The 14,512-nt window shown below is 48.0% G+C and overlaps 1 protein-coding gene across 1 annotated transcript in view; it reads right to left on the bottom strand.

Annotated features, from left to right (window-relative positions):
- Positions 1–839: 839 nt before the first annotated feature.
- The window catches only part of KRBA1 (KRAB-A domain containing 1), a 40,078-nt gene continuing 26,405 nt past the window's right edge, over positions 840–14,512 (bottom strand). The window contains exons 7-14 of the mRNA XM_033166054.1: positions 13,636–13,779; positions 11,721–11,894; positions 9,111–9,317; positions 7,696–7,917; positions 6,704–6,877; positions 4,778–4,897; positions 1,542–1,697; positions 840–1,096 (exon numbers count right to left, since the gene is read on the bottom strand). Of these exons, the coding sequence (XP_033021945.1) occupies positions 840–1,096; positions 1,542–1,697; positions 4,778–4,897; positions 6,704–6,877; positions 7,696–7,917; positions 9,111–9,317; positions 11,721–11,894; positions 13,636–13,779 (1,454 nt within the window). The remainder of the gene's footprint in view (positions 1,097–1,541; positions 1,698–4,777; positions 4,898–6,703; positions 6,878–7,695; positions 7,918–9,110; positions 9,318–11,720; positions 11,895–13,635; positions 13,780–14,512) is intronic.

Below are 14,512 nucleotides of genomic sequence, written 5' to 3'. Positions count from 1 at the left end.
CCTTCGTAACTCCAGAGGAGCCTTCGTGACTCCAAGGAAACCTTCAGAAACCTTCGGAACCCCAACAACAATCTCACAACCTTCCGATTCATAACCAGCGGACCCATTCACAGCCAGTGGGAGCAGGCACTCCGGAATTACTGGCTGTCCCAGATGCTGGTTATCCCCACATTATTTATTTGGTTTTTAAATTTAAATTTGACAATCACAAACGTACAACATAAAGGCAAGATTCCAAAGAATCTCCTGGACTTCCCTCCTCCCTTTTGTGTGTCCCAAGTGTTATTCCAATCCTCCTGAGGATTTTAACTGTTTACAATGGTTTTTAAGGTAAATTACAAATTTTCTCCATTCCTTATTAACATTTTGGTCTTCCTGATTTCCGGTTCTTCTGGTCATTTTTGCCGTTTTGGCATAATCCATCAACTTAACTGGTGGAAACGTTCTTGATTAGAAAAGCCTGCCCAGATTTTTTAGCCTGCTGTTACTTCAACTTTCCGAAAATCTGAAAGTACTCTTGTCAATCTGGCTCAGGGATATTTTTTTTCTTTTTCAAACCACTTCAAGACAGTTGGTTTTCTCGCAGCGGAGGGGTGTACAAACTTTACGAAATAAATAAAAATAAAGGTGACAGTGTTGGTTGGGGGCTGATGGGTGTTGTAGTCCCCGGCAACTCCAGACCACAAAGAGAGAGCACAAACCAAACCCTTACCGCAGAGAGCAAGCGACGGAGGGGTGTTGCACTGGGAGTTGCCTTGCTCTGCCTTCTCTGCTGCAGCCGCATCGCTGTGTGGTTCTGCAGGAAAGCAGAAAGCAGAGTCAGAGTCAATCTGGTGCTTTTAAAAATGGGTGCCAGGCCACCCAGGCCCACTTCTAAGACTTGAGAGGCTCCCTGCCACCTCCCAAGCCTCTCCCACCCTCGCCCACCACCCAGAGGGCATACCTAATCTTCCTCTCTTTCCTCCTTTCCTTCGCTCTTTTCCTCCTCCTCCTCCTCTTTTTACAGCCACGGCTCGGGAGGGCTGAGGCCTGGGGTCAGGGATGTCCTTCAGGCAGTTCAGGAGCCCATGGAGAGGGCTGGTCACTGGGCTCCAGGCTGTGTTGGAAACGAGGGACGGATTGCGGGATTGGAGAGTCGGAAGGGACCCCCAGGGGTCATCTAGCCCAACCCCCTGCAATGCTCACCATGCAGCAGAGCCAGGAGTCCCCGTCCCCCAATGGAAAGCAACAGGGTACCCGGAGGCCCTTCCCATCGCCCCGCATCCTGGGAAGAATCTTGCATGGGAGCTGCAGATCCGACACACCCACCTTTAACCCACCTACTCCAGGTAGCTGGGGAGAGAGCCCCCCAGGCAGGCCAGAATCAGCCCCCTTGGTGGAACACAGGACTTGGCTAAGTGTGGACAAGCGTAGATCCCTTCTGCCTTCTCCAGTCGCTGCGAGTGTGTCATTCGTCTCTTCAAATACCCTCCCACCCCATGTTTTCTGAACCAACCAGTCCATCCATCCCACCGCCCCACCCTGTCTGGACTCTGCCTCACCCTCCGAATATGGGACCCACATCCCCAAGTCCATCCCTGTCTCCGGGCTGCTATGAGAGAGGGATCCGTCGGGGAGGCTAGGTGCCAGGACTCGCTCCTCCTCGGAGACTTCCTTCCGGTCTCGCACAAGGTCCTCAGATGGTTCTTCCATTTTAACTGTTGCAAAGAACCAAAGGGGGGGGCAAGGTCAAAGTGGAGCCAGCCCTCATCTCCCCACACCTGCTACCCTGCCTGAGAATTCCCAGTACTCCAAGGCAAACCATATACAGATCGATTCCTTTGGGAGGAACAGAATCCAAACATACATTCACACCCCTGAAGGCCCTAGCTCAGTGGCAGAGTATCTGCTTTGAGAGAGTTAAGCTTGGTGGATCAGGGGAATGCTCTGTATGTAGTGTATCTTGAGTTCAGTAAGGCTTTTGACAAAGTCCCTCATGATATTCTCATGAGGAAGCTGGTAAAATGTGTGGGAACGTTTATATAGTTTAGCAGAGTTTAAACGATCCCCTGTTTGAGTTTATGCAGCGACAAGCGGGTTGCTAACTCGTTTGAGTCCTATCAATAACTATACCTTCCTGGTTGATAATCCCTTTCTGTCCCTTTTAAAGAAAACACACATGAATCTGAATCCTATTAACATAAAGTCCTTTACTTTCATATTCATTCAGGTTTACAGTTGTTCCTGAAGGCAGGCTTAGGTTACATAACAGATAAACCAGGGGTAAGCAACCTAAGGCCTGTGGGCCGGATGCGGCCCAATCACCTTCTCAATCTGGACCACGGATGTTCTGGGAATCAGCGTGTTTTTACATGAGTAGAATGTGTCCTTTTATTTAAAATGCACCTCTGGGTTATTTGTGGGGCACAGGAATTCGTTCATTTCCCCCCCCCCAAGAAAAATAGTCCGGCCCACCACACGGTCTGAGGGATGGTGGACCGGCCCATGGCTGAAAAAGGTTGCTGACCCCTGAAACTATATACTAGATAGTAGTGAGTCATGAGAAGACTGCATCCAAGCAGTTACTGTGGCGGAATAATGCCTGCTGATGATTCAGGTTCATCATGGGTTAACCTATCACTCCCATTTTAGGTAGGTGTTCCCTGGGAGGCGGAGCTAGTTGACATTCTAAAAGGAGGGGGAACAACCGTTGAAAGGCAGTTGGGGGTTTGGCAGTTGGGGGTGGAGGGTCAGAGAGAGAGAAAATGGGAGGTTAGGCTTTGGGGAATGGGAAAAAAGGTCATTACCATTGCTAAAGGGATGCAGGAAATATTATAACAAAGCTGAATTACATGAGAAGAAGAGTTGTACCAGTAATAACCCGAGACATCCATGTTTTCAAGTTGCCTAATAAAGTTAAATGTGCTTAAATGTTCATTGACTCTGGCAGTGTATCAGTACCTTAAGAGGTGCGACTGAGAGGAGAGAACAAAGCTTTCCTGTGGAAGAGGAAAGTGTTTGCTTATTCTCCTGTCATACAGAGGGCTGGACAGTGAAGCCAAGTGTGCCACTTATTTGCCTAAAGGGAAGGCAAACTGCAGTAGTTGGGAACCCTGGTAGGGAGATCCCATAGGTGGCAAGAGGTTTTCAAACGTAGAGCCCTGAGGTACCCCAGAGACAACTCCCGTATGAACACTGAAGGATTCACCCTAGTTGTCAGTGAAACCTAGGGAGAGTCACTGTTGGGGAAGTATTGAAGGGGAGGGAATAGGATCCCTCACAGTTACCAGTTAACACTCCTTACAGCAACCGACCAACTGACAAAACTGCCTGCCACCTAGAGGCAGTTAGTCTTCTCTGAATGTTGGACTTGACTGGCAGAAGAAGAAGAAGAAGAAGAAGAAGAAGAAGAGTTTAGATTTGATATCCCGCTTTATCACTACCCTAAGGAGTCTCAAAGTGGCTCACATTCTCCTTGCCCTTCCTCCCCCTTCTGTGAGGTGAGTGGGGCTGAGAGACTTCAGAAAATGTGGGTTGAACGAGGTAACTCTTAGATGGATTTTTAGCTGATTGACTGACGAAACCCAGAGTACTCATTAATGGTTCCTCGTCATCCTGGAAAAAAGTGACAAGTGGGGTGCCGCAGGGTTCTGTCCTGGGCAAGTTGTTGCTGAATGTCTTTATAAATGACTTGGATGAAGGAATTGAGGGGATGCTTGTCAAATTTGCAGACGGCACCAAACTGGGAGGGGTAGCTAATGCCACAGAAGACAGAATCAGAATTCAAAGTGACCTTAACAGATTGGAGAACTGGGCCCAAACTAACAGAATGAATTTCAGTAGGGACAAATGTGAAGTTCTGCACTTAGGCAGGAAGAACCAGATGCACAAATACAGGATGAGGGACACCAGGAAAAGGGTCTCGGGGCCTTGGTGGACCACAAGCTTGACATGAGTCAACTGTGTGATGCAGCAGCAAAGAAAAGAAAAGAAAAGAAAAAAGCTAAGGTTATTCTAGGCTGCATCAACAGAGTTCTAGTGCCCCGATCCAAGGAAGTCATAGTTCCTCTCTGTTCTGCCTTGGCCAAACCACACCTGGAGTCATGTGACCAGTTCTGGCCACCACAATTTGAGAAGGATGTTGAAAAGCTGAAAGGAGGGAGACCAAGATGGTCAAGGGTCTGGAAACCAATCCTGAGGAGGAAGGGTTGAGGAAGTTGGGGGTGTTTAGCCTAGAGGAGACTGAGATGTGATACAATATCTGAAAGAATGTCGCATTGAAGATGGAGCAAGATGTGTTCTGCTGCTCCGGGGGGGTGGGGGGGGTAACCCCAACCAATGAATTCAAATGACAAGGAAGGGGATTCTGGAAGAGAAACCAGGAATAACTTTATGATAGCGAGAACTGTTTGACAGTGGAAGGGGCTTCTTAAGAAGGTGGTGGACTCTACTTCTGTGGAGGTTTTGAAAACTGAGGTTGGATGGCCATCTGTCATGGATGCTTCAGTTGAGATTCAGTTGAGGGGGTTGGACTAGAGGACCATTGGAGTCCCCTTCAAACTCTGCAGGTCAATCATTGTATAATTAGGCATAAGGCTGCTTCCTGCTGGAGAAATACTCTTCCTCTGAGCTATGGCCCTCTTCCTAATTTCATCGGACGCAACACAATAGTTGGCCGATCTCATCCAAAGTCTTCCGAATGCCTCGAACTGCCAGAAGGAGCTAGATAAAGTCAACTCCCTCGCCTTTGACTCCCCCACCAAACCCCACCCTGCAAAGTCAGCAAGCGGAGTCTTACTTTTGATGCCCAGGTCCTCGGCCGCCCCCTCGTTGCCTGGGGCTCCACATGGACTGAGAGGATGGTCAGGTCTGTCCGGGTACTGAAGTGAAGGGCTGCTGCTCCTCGCTTCCACTTTAACTTTCCCCCCAAAAAAGGAAACCACAAAGGCTAAGCCAGAAGCTGCAAACACACCCGCAGCAGAAACAGCCCGGGGTATCAGCAAATCCTCATGGCTGGCAATGGCTCTCACATGGATGTGGCAAAAACAAGAGTAATGAATGGCGCAAGTGGGAATTTGTCACCATTTAAAGGTACTGTACAATCGCATCACAAATGAAGGATGGCTGGTTGAAATTGCACAATTATTATTTTTAATTATGCTTCTCAGGTTTATACATTTCACTAATTTTACAATCAATTTAACATTTCAAAACTCGAATTCCTTCCCCCTCTTCCAGCGGTTCCTGAGGTCATTTCCAGGCCCAATTCAAAGTCCTGGTTTTGACCTATAAAACCGACCGCAATACCTCAAGGACCGCCTCTTTCCATATGAACTGACCCAGACCCTGAGGTCATCTTTTTAGGCCCTTCTTCATGTGCCTCCTCCTCGAGAGGTCAGGAGGGTGGCAACACGAGAGCGGGGCCTTCTCTGCAGTGGCTCCCTGTCTGTGGAATGCTCTCCCCAGGGAAGTTTGCCTGGTGCCTTCATTATACACCTTTAGGTGCCAAGAAAAAATGTTCCTCTTTAACCAGGCCTTTGGTTAATGGCCTGTGTTTGTGGGGTGGGGGTTATTGGTTTGGTTTGGATGCATTTTGGGTTTGTCTTGTATTTTTATGCTGAGAACCCCACTGAGATCTATAGAGGATGAACAGCACACCAATTAATTAATTAATTAATTAATTAATGGCAAGGTCCCGGTCCCGGGTCAAACCCACCACCATAAAAGGCTACCCACAGCTTCACTTACTTGTGGAATGTGACGCAACCATCCCTTGCAGGGATCCCCTGGGTGCCACGTCGCCCGGACTCTTGGCATCGCCAGGTGGGATGTTGGAGGGAAGCGGCTGGCTCATGGCGATGTTGTCTAAGCATCTCTCCAGGCCACCGAGTGGGGAGGCCGACGGCGCTTGGCTACCCATGGTGACAAGGTCTGGTTCTCGGGCGGAAGGAAGCCCCCTTTCCTCCTCTGGAGCGAGCAACGCGCCCGGCAGCCTGGACTCCATCCCCTTCCGCCGCAAAGTCCCTTCCATCTCCGATCCCGCAGGTCCATTCTGTGTCCAGGGCAGCTGTTTATTAGCTCCATCTGGTACGCAGGATGAGACCCTCCCTGCCCGCGGACTGTCTTGCCAGAGTGGTGCATGCTCTAGTTATTTCTTGCTTGGATTACTGCAATGCGCTCTAAGTGGGGCTAACTTTGAAGGTGACTCGGAAACTACAACTAATCAAGACTGTGGCAGCTAGACTGGTGACTTGGAGCAGCCGCCGAGACCACACAACACCAGTCTTGAAAGACCTACATTGGCTCCCAGTACGTTTCCAAGCAAGAAATAACTCCTGCCTATAAGATCTCCTGCCTGTAAGATACCGGGACAGTCTCCTGAGATCTGGGAGAGGCTCAAGGAGTGTGGGATGCCGGTCATTCGAAAACCTGAATGCTGCGTCCGAACGGTTTCCCCCTTGCCCCCCTCCTTTCACCCTCTATCACTAAATCAGGGCAGACATCGACCCACAAAAACCCAAATTGCTGTTTGCTCCAACTGAGCGCTAAAGAGCAGTTTCCCCCGGGGGAAAGAAGAAGCACGAGTGTGGATAAACCCAGAATTAACCACATTAGAGCTATGAGCCCATTTAACCTCGTCCCCTTCCGCCAGTTGCAGGATTTGGCCACAGGAAACATGTCCTCCACGAAGTGGAGGGATCAGTAAACAAACCCCACAGCTTACCCACTGCAAAGATGTTCCTGTCCTTTGCCTCTGACCGGCTTCTTCTCCTGCCTCCTTCAGTCTGGAAGGTGGAAACACGACCTAAGGGAGCAGCCGGAGGGCTGGATCCACCTCGTGCAGCAGCGTTTTCCGGGCTAGGGGCAGACAGTTCCTCATCCACGGCTTCAATTTTAACTGTGCACAGAAATAAGGAATCAGGGCCATGTCAGATTACCAGTACCACCCCCAAAAACCCACCAAGGTGAAATTGGGTCCCTAACACCTTGAGTGTTTGAGACCCATCAGCTACCCTCACCTGGTTTAGCCGGCCAGTCGAGGCTTTGCTTATTTGCTAATTAGTGGACCAGAGTACTATTTCATTTATTATTTGAGTACTGATCATGTTGTTTGCTCCTATTTATATGCCTGGCATGCTTTCTCCACCCTATGGATGTTACGTTATAACATTTCCCCCATTCCTCCGCCCCCCCCATGGTATTATGTATTGTACATTTTGCTTTGCTGTTAGTCACTTGGCAAATCATCTTCTGAGGTCCTCCTTTGTGTGCCTCCTCCTCGAGAGATCCGGAAAGTGGCAACATGAGAGCGGGGCCTTCTCTGTGGTGGCTCCCTGTCTGTGGAATGCTCTCCCCAGGGAGGTTCGCCTGGTGCCTTCATTATACACCTTTAGGCGCCCGGCAAAAACGTTCCTCTTTAAACAGGCCTTTGGTTGAATTGATGGACATCCTATACCCTTTAAAAATATGGCTCTTATTGTTCTTATTTTGATTTTCTATAATGTGATCTTTTCTGTGAACCGCCCTGAGACTTCCAGGTATCTGGCGGTATATAAATTCAATCAAACAATCAAGCCATTGTAGAGCTGGAAGGGACCCCCAAGAGCCATCTAGTCCAACCCCTGCAACACAAGGAAGTCCAAGCAAGGTGCCAGAACAGACCGGAAGGAACTGCTGGGCATCCTCAAACCCGAGTGTGTTTTTGTTCAGACCCACCTTGGCCAGGGAGAGACCCACAGGTCCCTTCCCTCATCTTCTGCTGCAGGGCTGGCTGCTGGCCGCTGCTAGGGTTCCTGCGGGATGTGTGAGAGGGCTGGTGGACGATCAGTTCCTTCAGGCACTTCAGCAGCCCTTGCAGGGGCTTCTCCTCTGCCGCCGTTTCTGAGAGAGAAGAACAAGAAGCTGCGTCGTCGTTTGGGGAAGGGCCGCCAAGACAGGCTGGGAAAGTAAGTTAAAATAATAATAATAATAATAATAATAATAATAATAATAATAATAATAATAATTTATTATTTATACCCTGCCCATCTGGCTGGGTTTTCCAAGCCACTCTGGGCAGCTCCCAACAGAATATTAATAATAATAAAAAAGCGACAAAACATCAAACACTGAAAACTTCCTTAAACGGGGCTGCCTTCAGATTGTGGGATATGTCCGTCAAATCCAACATTCTAAGAGAGGACTAACTGCCTCTATGTGACAGTCAAAACAAAAAAAAAAATTCTTTCCAGTAGCACCTTAAGAGACCAACTAAGTTTGTTCTTGGTATGAGCTTTCGTGTGCATGCACACTTCTTCAGATACACTGTGCATGCACACGAAAGCTCATACCAAGAACAAACTTAGTTGGTCTCTAAGGTGCTACTGGAAAGAAATTTTTATTTTGTTTTGACTATGGCAGACCAATACGGCTACCCACCTGTAACTGGAACTATGTGACAGTCAGTTTGGTCCGTTAGTCTGCTTTTTAGGACTCACTAATATCTAATATATACTTTATATCTTTTGTAACCTAAGTATGTACTCAATGAATCTGACAGTAAACTAGTTTATTTTGTTATCATTCAGATTCATGTGTATTTTTCTTTTAAGAGGGACGAAAGGGATTAACAACCAAGAAAGCAAGAAGGTAGAAGATATAATTATTACAAAGGACTCAGGCACCACTCTGGCAAGACAGTCTGCGGTCGGAGGGGGGGGGGCGGGTCTCATCCTGCATACCAGATAGAGCTGGCAGACAGCTGCCCTGGACACAGAACTGACCTGCGCCTCCATGGACAGCTGTGAGTCCAAAATGACTCCCAGGCTGCGCACCTGGTCCTTCAGGGGCACAGTTACCCTTTGGAGGTCTTTAAGCAGAGGCTTGACAGCCATCTGTCAGGAATGCTTTGATGGTGCTTCCTGCTTGGCAGGGGGTTGGACTGGATGGCCCTTGGGGTCTCTTCCAACTCTAGGATTCTACCCCATTCAGGACCAGGGAGTCCCCCACTCCCGCCCGCCCCCTGACGCAATCACAGAAACGACTTTCTGACGGGAAGAGCTCTTCGGCAGTGGAACAGGCATCGCAGATCACATCCAAATGAACAGATCCGTTCCTTTGTCCCAAACTTCCTCCTTCCCGAGATTACGAACCTTGCGTGAGGCTTGGGTGCGAGCACTTCGAAACGCCTTCTTGGCAGGCTCTTGGATCCAGGGACTTGGGCCGCGCCATGTCTCCCCCAGAAGAGCAGCTTGATAAAGAGCTACTGAAAGATGCACCGAGAGCATCAGCCGACTCTGCTCCTCCTTCCTTCCAGGAATTTAGCAGAGGTTTGTGGCTGGGATCTGCAGCAGTTTCTGCTGCAACAAAAGAAATCAAGCAATGTGGGAATACGTTTTAAGGTGCTCCTGCACCTGTTTGCTTTATGTTTTTCTTTAAGGTAACCTTCTGCACATTGCAAAGAAGGTAAAGGATCCGGCAGAAGGTTTGCTGCCTGGATCCCTCCGCGCTGGGGGCAAAGCGCGCCAATTTAGCCAATGTAACGGTCAGTTAGGAGTTTCCCGCCCAGAAACTAGCCTAGAGATTGGTTCATGTTAATGTTGTGACGATGTTTAACTTCCTAATAAATAGCCTCCGCTCTCTGTAGCGTGTGTGGAGAACGTGCAAGACAAGCCAGAGAGAAACTGAAAGAGAAACCAAGCCGCACAGAGCAGTTGAGAGCTTCTTCACCATTGACTGCAGTCTCTTAGTCTTTATTTCTTTTGTTTCAAAAACGTTTATTTCAGTGTTTTTCAACCACTGTTCCGCGGCACACTAGTGTGCCGCGAGATGTTGCCTGGTGTGCCGTGGGAAAAATTACTTTATATATAGTCAATATAGGCACAGAGGTAATTTTTTTAACATTTTCTAATGGTGGTGTGCCTTGTGATTTTTTTCATGAAACAAGTGTGCCTTTGCCCAAAAAAGGTTGAAAAACACTGGTTTATTTGGCCTTCTATGTTTTGGCCACTACTTAGCTTAGCCTATCTTTCCTATCCGGAAACCTCCGGAATCTCCGGAACCTTCAGAAAACTTCGGAAACCTCCAGAACTCACAACAACTGCCTTCAGATCATAGCCAGCGGACCCTTTCACGGCCAGTGGGAGCAGGAACTCCGGGATTACTGGTCGTCCCATCTGCTGGCTATCCCCACAAAGCAATGCATTGCATCAGGGTTTGGCCTGTCCTGCTGAAAGTTTAGGTGTAACTCTTTCCATTAGATGGAAAGAAGATAAAATCCAGACCAGAGAAGAATGGCAGAACAAGTTAATGGATTATGCCGAAATGGCTAAAATGACCGGAAGAATCGGAAATAAAGGAAGACCAAAATTTTAATAAGGAATGGAGGAAATGTATAACCTATCTGAAAAACCATTGTAAACAGTTAAAATCGTTAGTAGGATTAGAATATCACTCGTAGATTAAGGACACAATGGAGAGGTAAAAGATTTAGATTATCATAAAAGATGCATGAGGAAATTTTTAATAACAGGACCCACAAAGGAGAGGAGGGAAGTCCAGGAGATTCCTTGGAATCTTGTTTCGATGTCGTCTGTTTGATATGTGACTGTAAAGTTTTAATGTGAAAAACCAAATAAATAAATGTATGGGGGAGAAAGGAAGACTGGGCACAACTCAGCGGTTTGCGTGGGGTAACAGGGGGCGTCCTTTTAGGAGCTGAAACTTAATCGTTCTTCGGTGAAGGGTCTTATAAATATGTTTCTGGGTGTGAGGAATTCAAATCCGCTATTATTTTTGTGATTGGACACATTTAGCTTGGCAACCCTACATTTGATGAAGAAGCACATTAAGCGCTTTCGGAAAACCAAAGAATTTTAATTGTACCTTCTGGAAATGTCAGGTAATGCTAAATGATAATAAATAGGTAATAAATAATAATAATAAAATATATCCTAGAACTGCAGGTACTTGGCAATCATTTTTAATGATTTCTATGTCATTTTACACACATTTTACATACCAAGCAAAACTACATTGTATTAATCTAAACAAAAGATCTGTTGAATTTCCAAGTCACATTACAACTTTTTAGCACTTGTTTTTCGAAGCTGGAAGCTGAATAAATTCAACATACCCTAATGGGCTAATGGAGTGGGGGGGGACCCCCAGCTCCCCTGGAGCTTTTTTCTCTATGCTGACCTCTCTCTTATCTCCTCGATGTTTAGAGGGATAAACCTTAGGCTGCATCCAGCTTTTCGATTCCCTGCTCCTCTTCCTTTTATAAATGTCAGAACAGAAGAGGAGTTTGCTGGGTCTGGCCAATGGCCTTTCTAGTCCAGCCTTTCTAGTCCAGCACCCTCTTCTCACAGTGGCCAAAGAGATGTCTGCGGGGAAACCACAAGCAGGACCCGAACACAAGACCCCTCTCCCCTCCCGCGGTTTCGAGCAACTGGTATTCAGAGGCATAGCCCTCTCCTCCTCCATGAATTCGTCTAACCCTCTTTCAAAGCCATCCAAGTCACTGGCCACCACTGTCTCTTGTGGCAGGGAGTTCCACAGTTCGACTCTGTGCTGCGGGAAGGACTTCGTTTTATCTCTCCTGAGCCTTCCAACCTTCAGCTTCACGGGATATTACGAACGGGGAAGGAAAAAAGGAAGAAATCTCTATCCCTTCTCTCCATGCCAGTTTATCAATTTCTGCCATGTCGCCTCTTTGAATTGGACTGTGGCAAAAACCAGGGGGTTCCCTCTCTCGTTCATACCTCCATGGGGGCGTTCTCCGGGACCTCCTCTGTTTGGCTCCGCCTCTCCCGTGGCCAGAGGCTTGGTGGGCGTGGCTTGAGGAGGAGCAGCAGCCCTGTCCACAGCCCAGTCCTTCCGTCCTCCATCATTTGTACCGTCATCGAGGATGGGGGACCCTCCCGCCGTTGTGTCTGCTGTAACGACAGGAATACCAAATGGTGATTTGTTTAAGGATTTGCGCCAGTTTTCCCTCTTGCTACCAACATGTTAGATCCCCGGCTGTGTTAGGGCCCTAAAACAGGAATTCTTGTGATATAGGGCTCCCGGTAACAGCAGGTGGACCCATCCCTTGGTCCCTCCCTGGTGGAGCCGCCATCCCCAGATACCTCGCTTCCTCCCCTGAACCAGGGTGGATTTGATTTAAATCAAATAGATTTAAATCACTATTCAGTAAGATTTGATTTAAATAATCTTTTTTTTACAGAAAGATCCATTCTTGCTGGTATAGTCTTAATATTTACAACCAGAGGAAGGTTTCATTTTTGGAATAATAATTTTTCAGAGTAGTTTTTACAGTTATATCAAAAATCACTGATTAGGTTATACTATTGGAAATACATAGACAGATAATTATGACATTACTAGTGGTTTAAGCCCATTAAAATAATGGGCGCTAGAACATATGTGGTAAACATGCATGCTTACTCAGGAGTAAACAATGGGACTTAACTGCAGGTAAGCATACATGGGATTTTGGGAAGCCTGCATAGGAGCAGACTGCAGCGCTATGAAATTTTGTATTTAATTACCAGCTGAGCAATATGCCTCCCTTGAGGGCGCAGCGACCCACCCAACCACCTTTGAGTGCATATGCCTTTCAGTTCGAGAACTACAGCCCCCACAACCACTTGCGCCAGTTTTTCCCCCCCAGGCTTTTCAGGGTGGGGAGAACGGAAAGAGGCTGCTGTCTCTATGCTGCTTCCTTAAGAGTTTTAGCAGTCTGCCTTTTAGAGGAAGAGAAAGAGGGGAGGGGGCTGTGGATTGCTGCCGAGGCTGAGTTCCATACTCGCTTGGCGATTGGCTAAGGAGGCACGTGAGGGAAGCAGCTCGGAGTGGTGAGCGTGTCCTCTGCCACCACCCCCCCCCCCAAGACAGCGTTTTGTTGCTCCGTTTGTTTTTATTTTTTTATAAAAAAACCCGGGCTGCCTAACGACTGGGCGCGCGCCCTGCAGCCTCTCCTCGCCGTTGCTAACCAACTCCGCGGCCCTAGCAACAGAAGGCCGCTCCCCCCACTGGCCCCGGCTTTTCAGCTTTTTCCCCCAGGCTTTTCAGCCTGCCTTTCGGAGGAGGCGGCGGGGGGGGGGGCTGGGGATTGCGGCGGCCTCGGCCTCGGCCTCCTAACATTCCTCTCACCTTTGTAGTGAGTTGTTCTGTGAGAGGCTAAAGTAAATGAAGTTGTACTTCAGGCTCCAGGAGCGTGGCAGTGGCGTCTCCTGCTCTTCCACGTCGGTGCTCCACGGACGGGCTGCTCTGTGCTGTTCCTGGGCCGCTAGCCTTCGAGGCTCGGCTTTCAGTGGCGACAGCAGCAGCGTGGCCTCCCTCCTCAGCCTCCCCTCGTCCTCTGCAGCCCCAACGTTCCGATTCAACCGCCCCGCTTAAACTGCCGACGCTGCTCGTGACCCGATCTCTCTCCATCCAATCCCTGTGTCCCTGGGGCACATGCTCAGTTGCGCAAACCCAGAGACACACGGACTGGACGCAGAGACACTTGCATTTTATATATATAGATTGTGAGGTTTAATAAGTTAACTGTTTATATTTGGACAACTTTTCTGCTGTACTTTATTGGAAGCAGGAAAAAATCAATTCCTTAATAACAATTGAAACAATTAATTTAACTAAAGAAGCAACAAGGCCCTTTCTGCTCATACCAACCTTGGATATGGGAATCCTGCCCGTCTCCCTCGGTGGCGCTGGCCGGTGTGCCAGGATGGCTGGGAACGCCCAAGGTGGCGGGCTCTGCCATATCTCCCTGCCGGCCCAAAGGGTGCAAGCTCTCCAGCGGTGCTTCCCTTTTAACTGTAAGAACAAAGCAAATTGACGGATCAGGACCTTGCACAAGGGCCCCCTTGGAGGATTTATGGATCACGATGGGATCCTTCCCTGGAATATGACAGAGAGAGCTGGCCGCAGGGTCCGATTCTGCCTTGGTCAGACCACACCGGGACTCCTGTGTCCAGATCTGGGCACCACAATTTAAGAAGGTTGTGGACAATCTGGAAGGTGTGCAGAGGAGGGCGACCAAGATGATGAAGGGTCTGGAAACCGAGCATGATTGTGGGATATGTCAGTCAATTCCAACATTCTAAGAAAGGACTAAATGCCTCTATGTGACAGTCAGTTTGGTCTGCTGGTCAGTTAGGCTGCTTTTTAGGACTCACTAATATCTAATATATACTTTATATCTTTTGTAACCTAAGTATGTACTCAATGAATCTGACAGTAAACTAGCTTATATTTTTATCATTCAGATTCATGTGCATTTTTCTTTTAAGAGGGACAAAAGGGATTAACGACCAAGAAGGCAGGAAGATAGAAGATATAATTGTAAAAAAAGGACTCAAATGAGTCAGCAATCTGCTTGCTGCTGTGTAAATTCAAATAAGGAAACGTTTAACCCTGCTTTATTATCTATATGATGAAACTGAGCCTGATGAGGAACAGTTGAAGGAGCTGGGCATGTTTAGCCTGGAGAAGAGACGACTGAGAGGAGATACGAGAGCCATCTCCCTATATCTCAAAGGATGTCCCC

The sequence above is a fragment of the Lacerta agilis genome, chromosome 12 (assembly GCF_009819535.1).
Source record: "Lacerta agilis isolate rLacAgi1 chromosome 12, rLacAgi1.pri, whole genome shotgun sequence".
Taxonomy (NCBI): Eukaryota; Metazoa; Chordata; class Lepidosauria; order Squamata; family Lacertidae; genus Lacerta; species Lacerta agilis.
The sequence above is the reverse complement of the archived record's forward strand: the minus strand, read 5'-3'. Positions and strand labels throughout refer to the sequence as shown.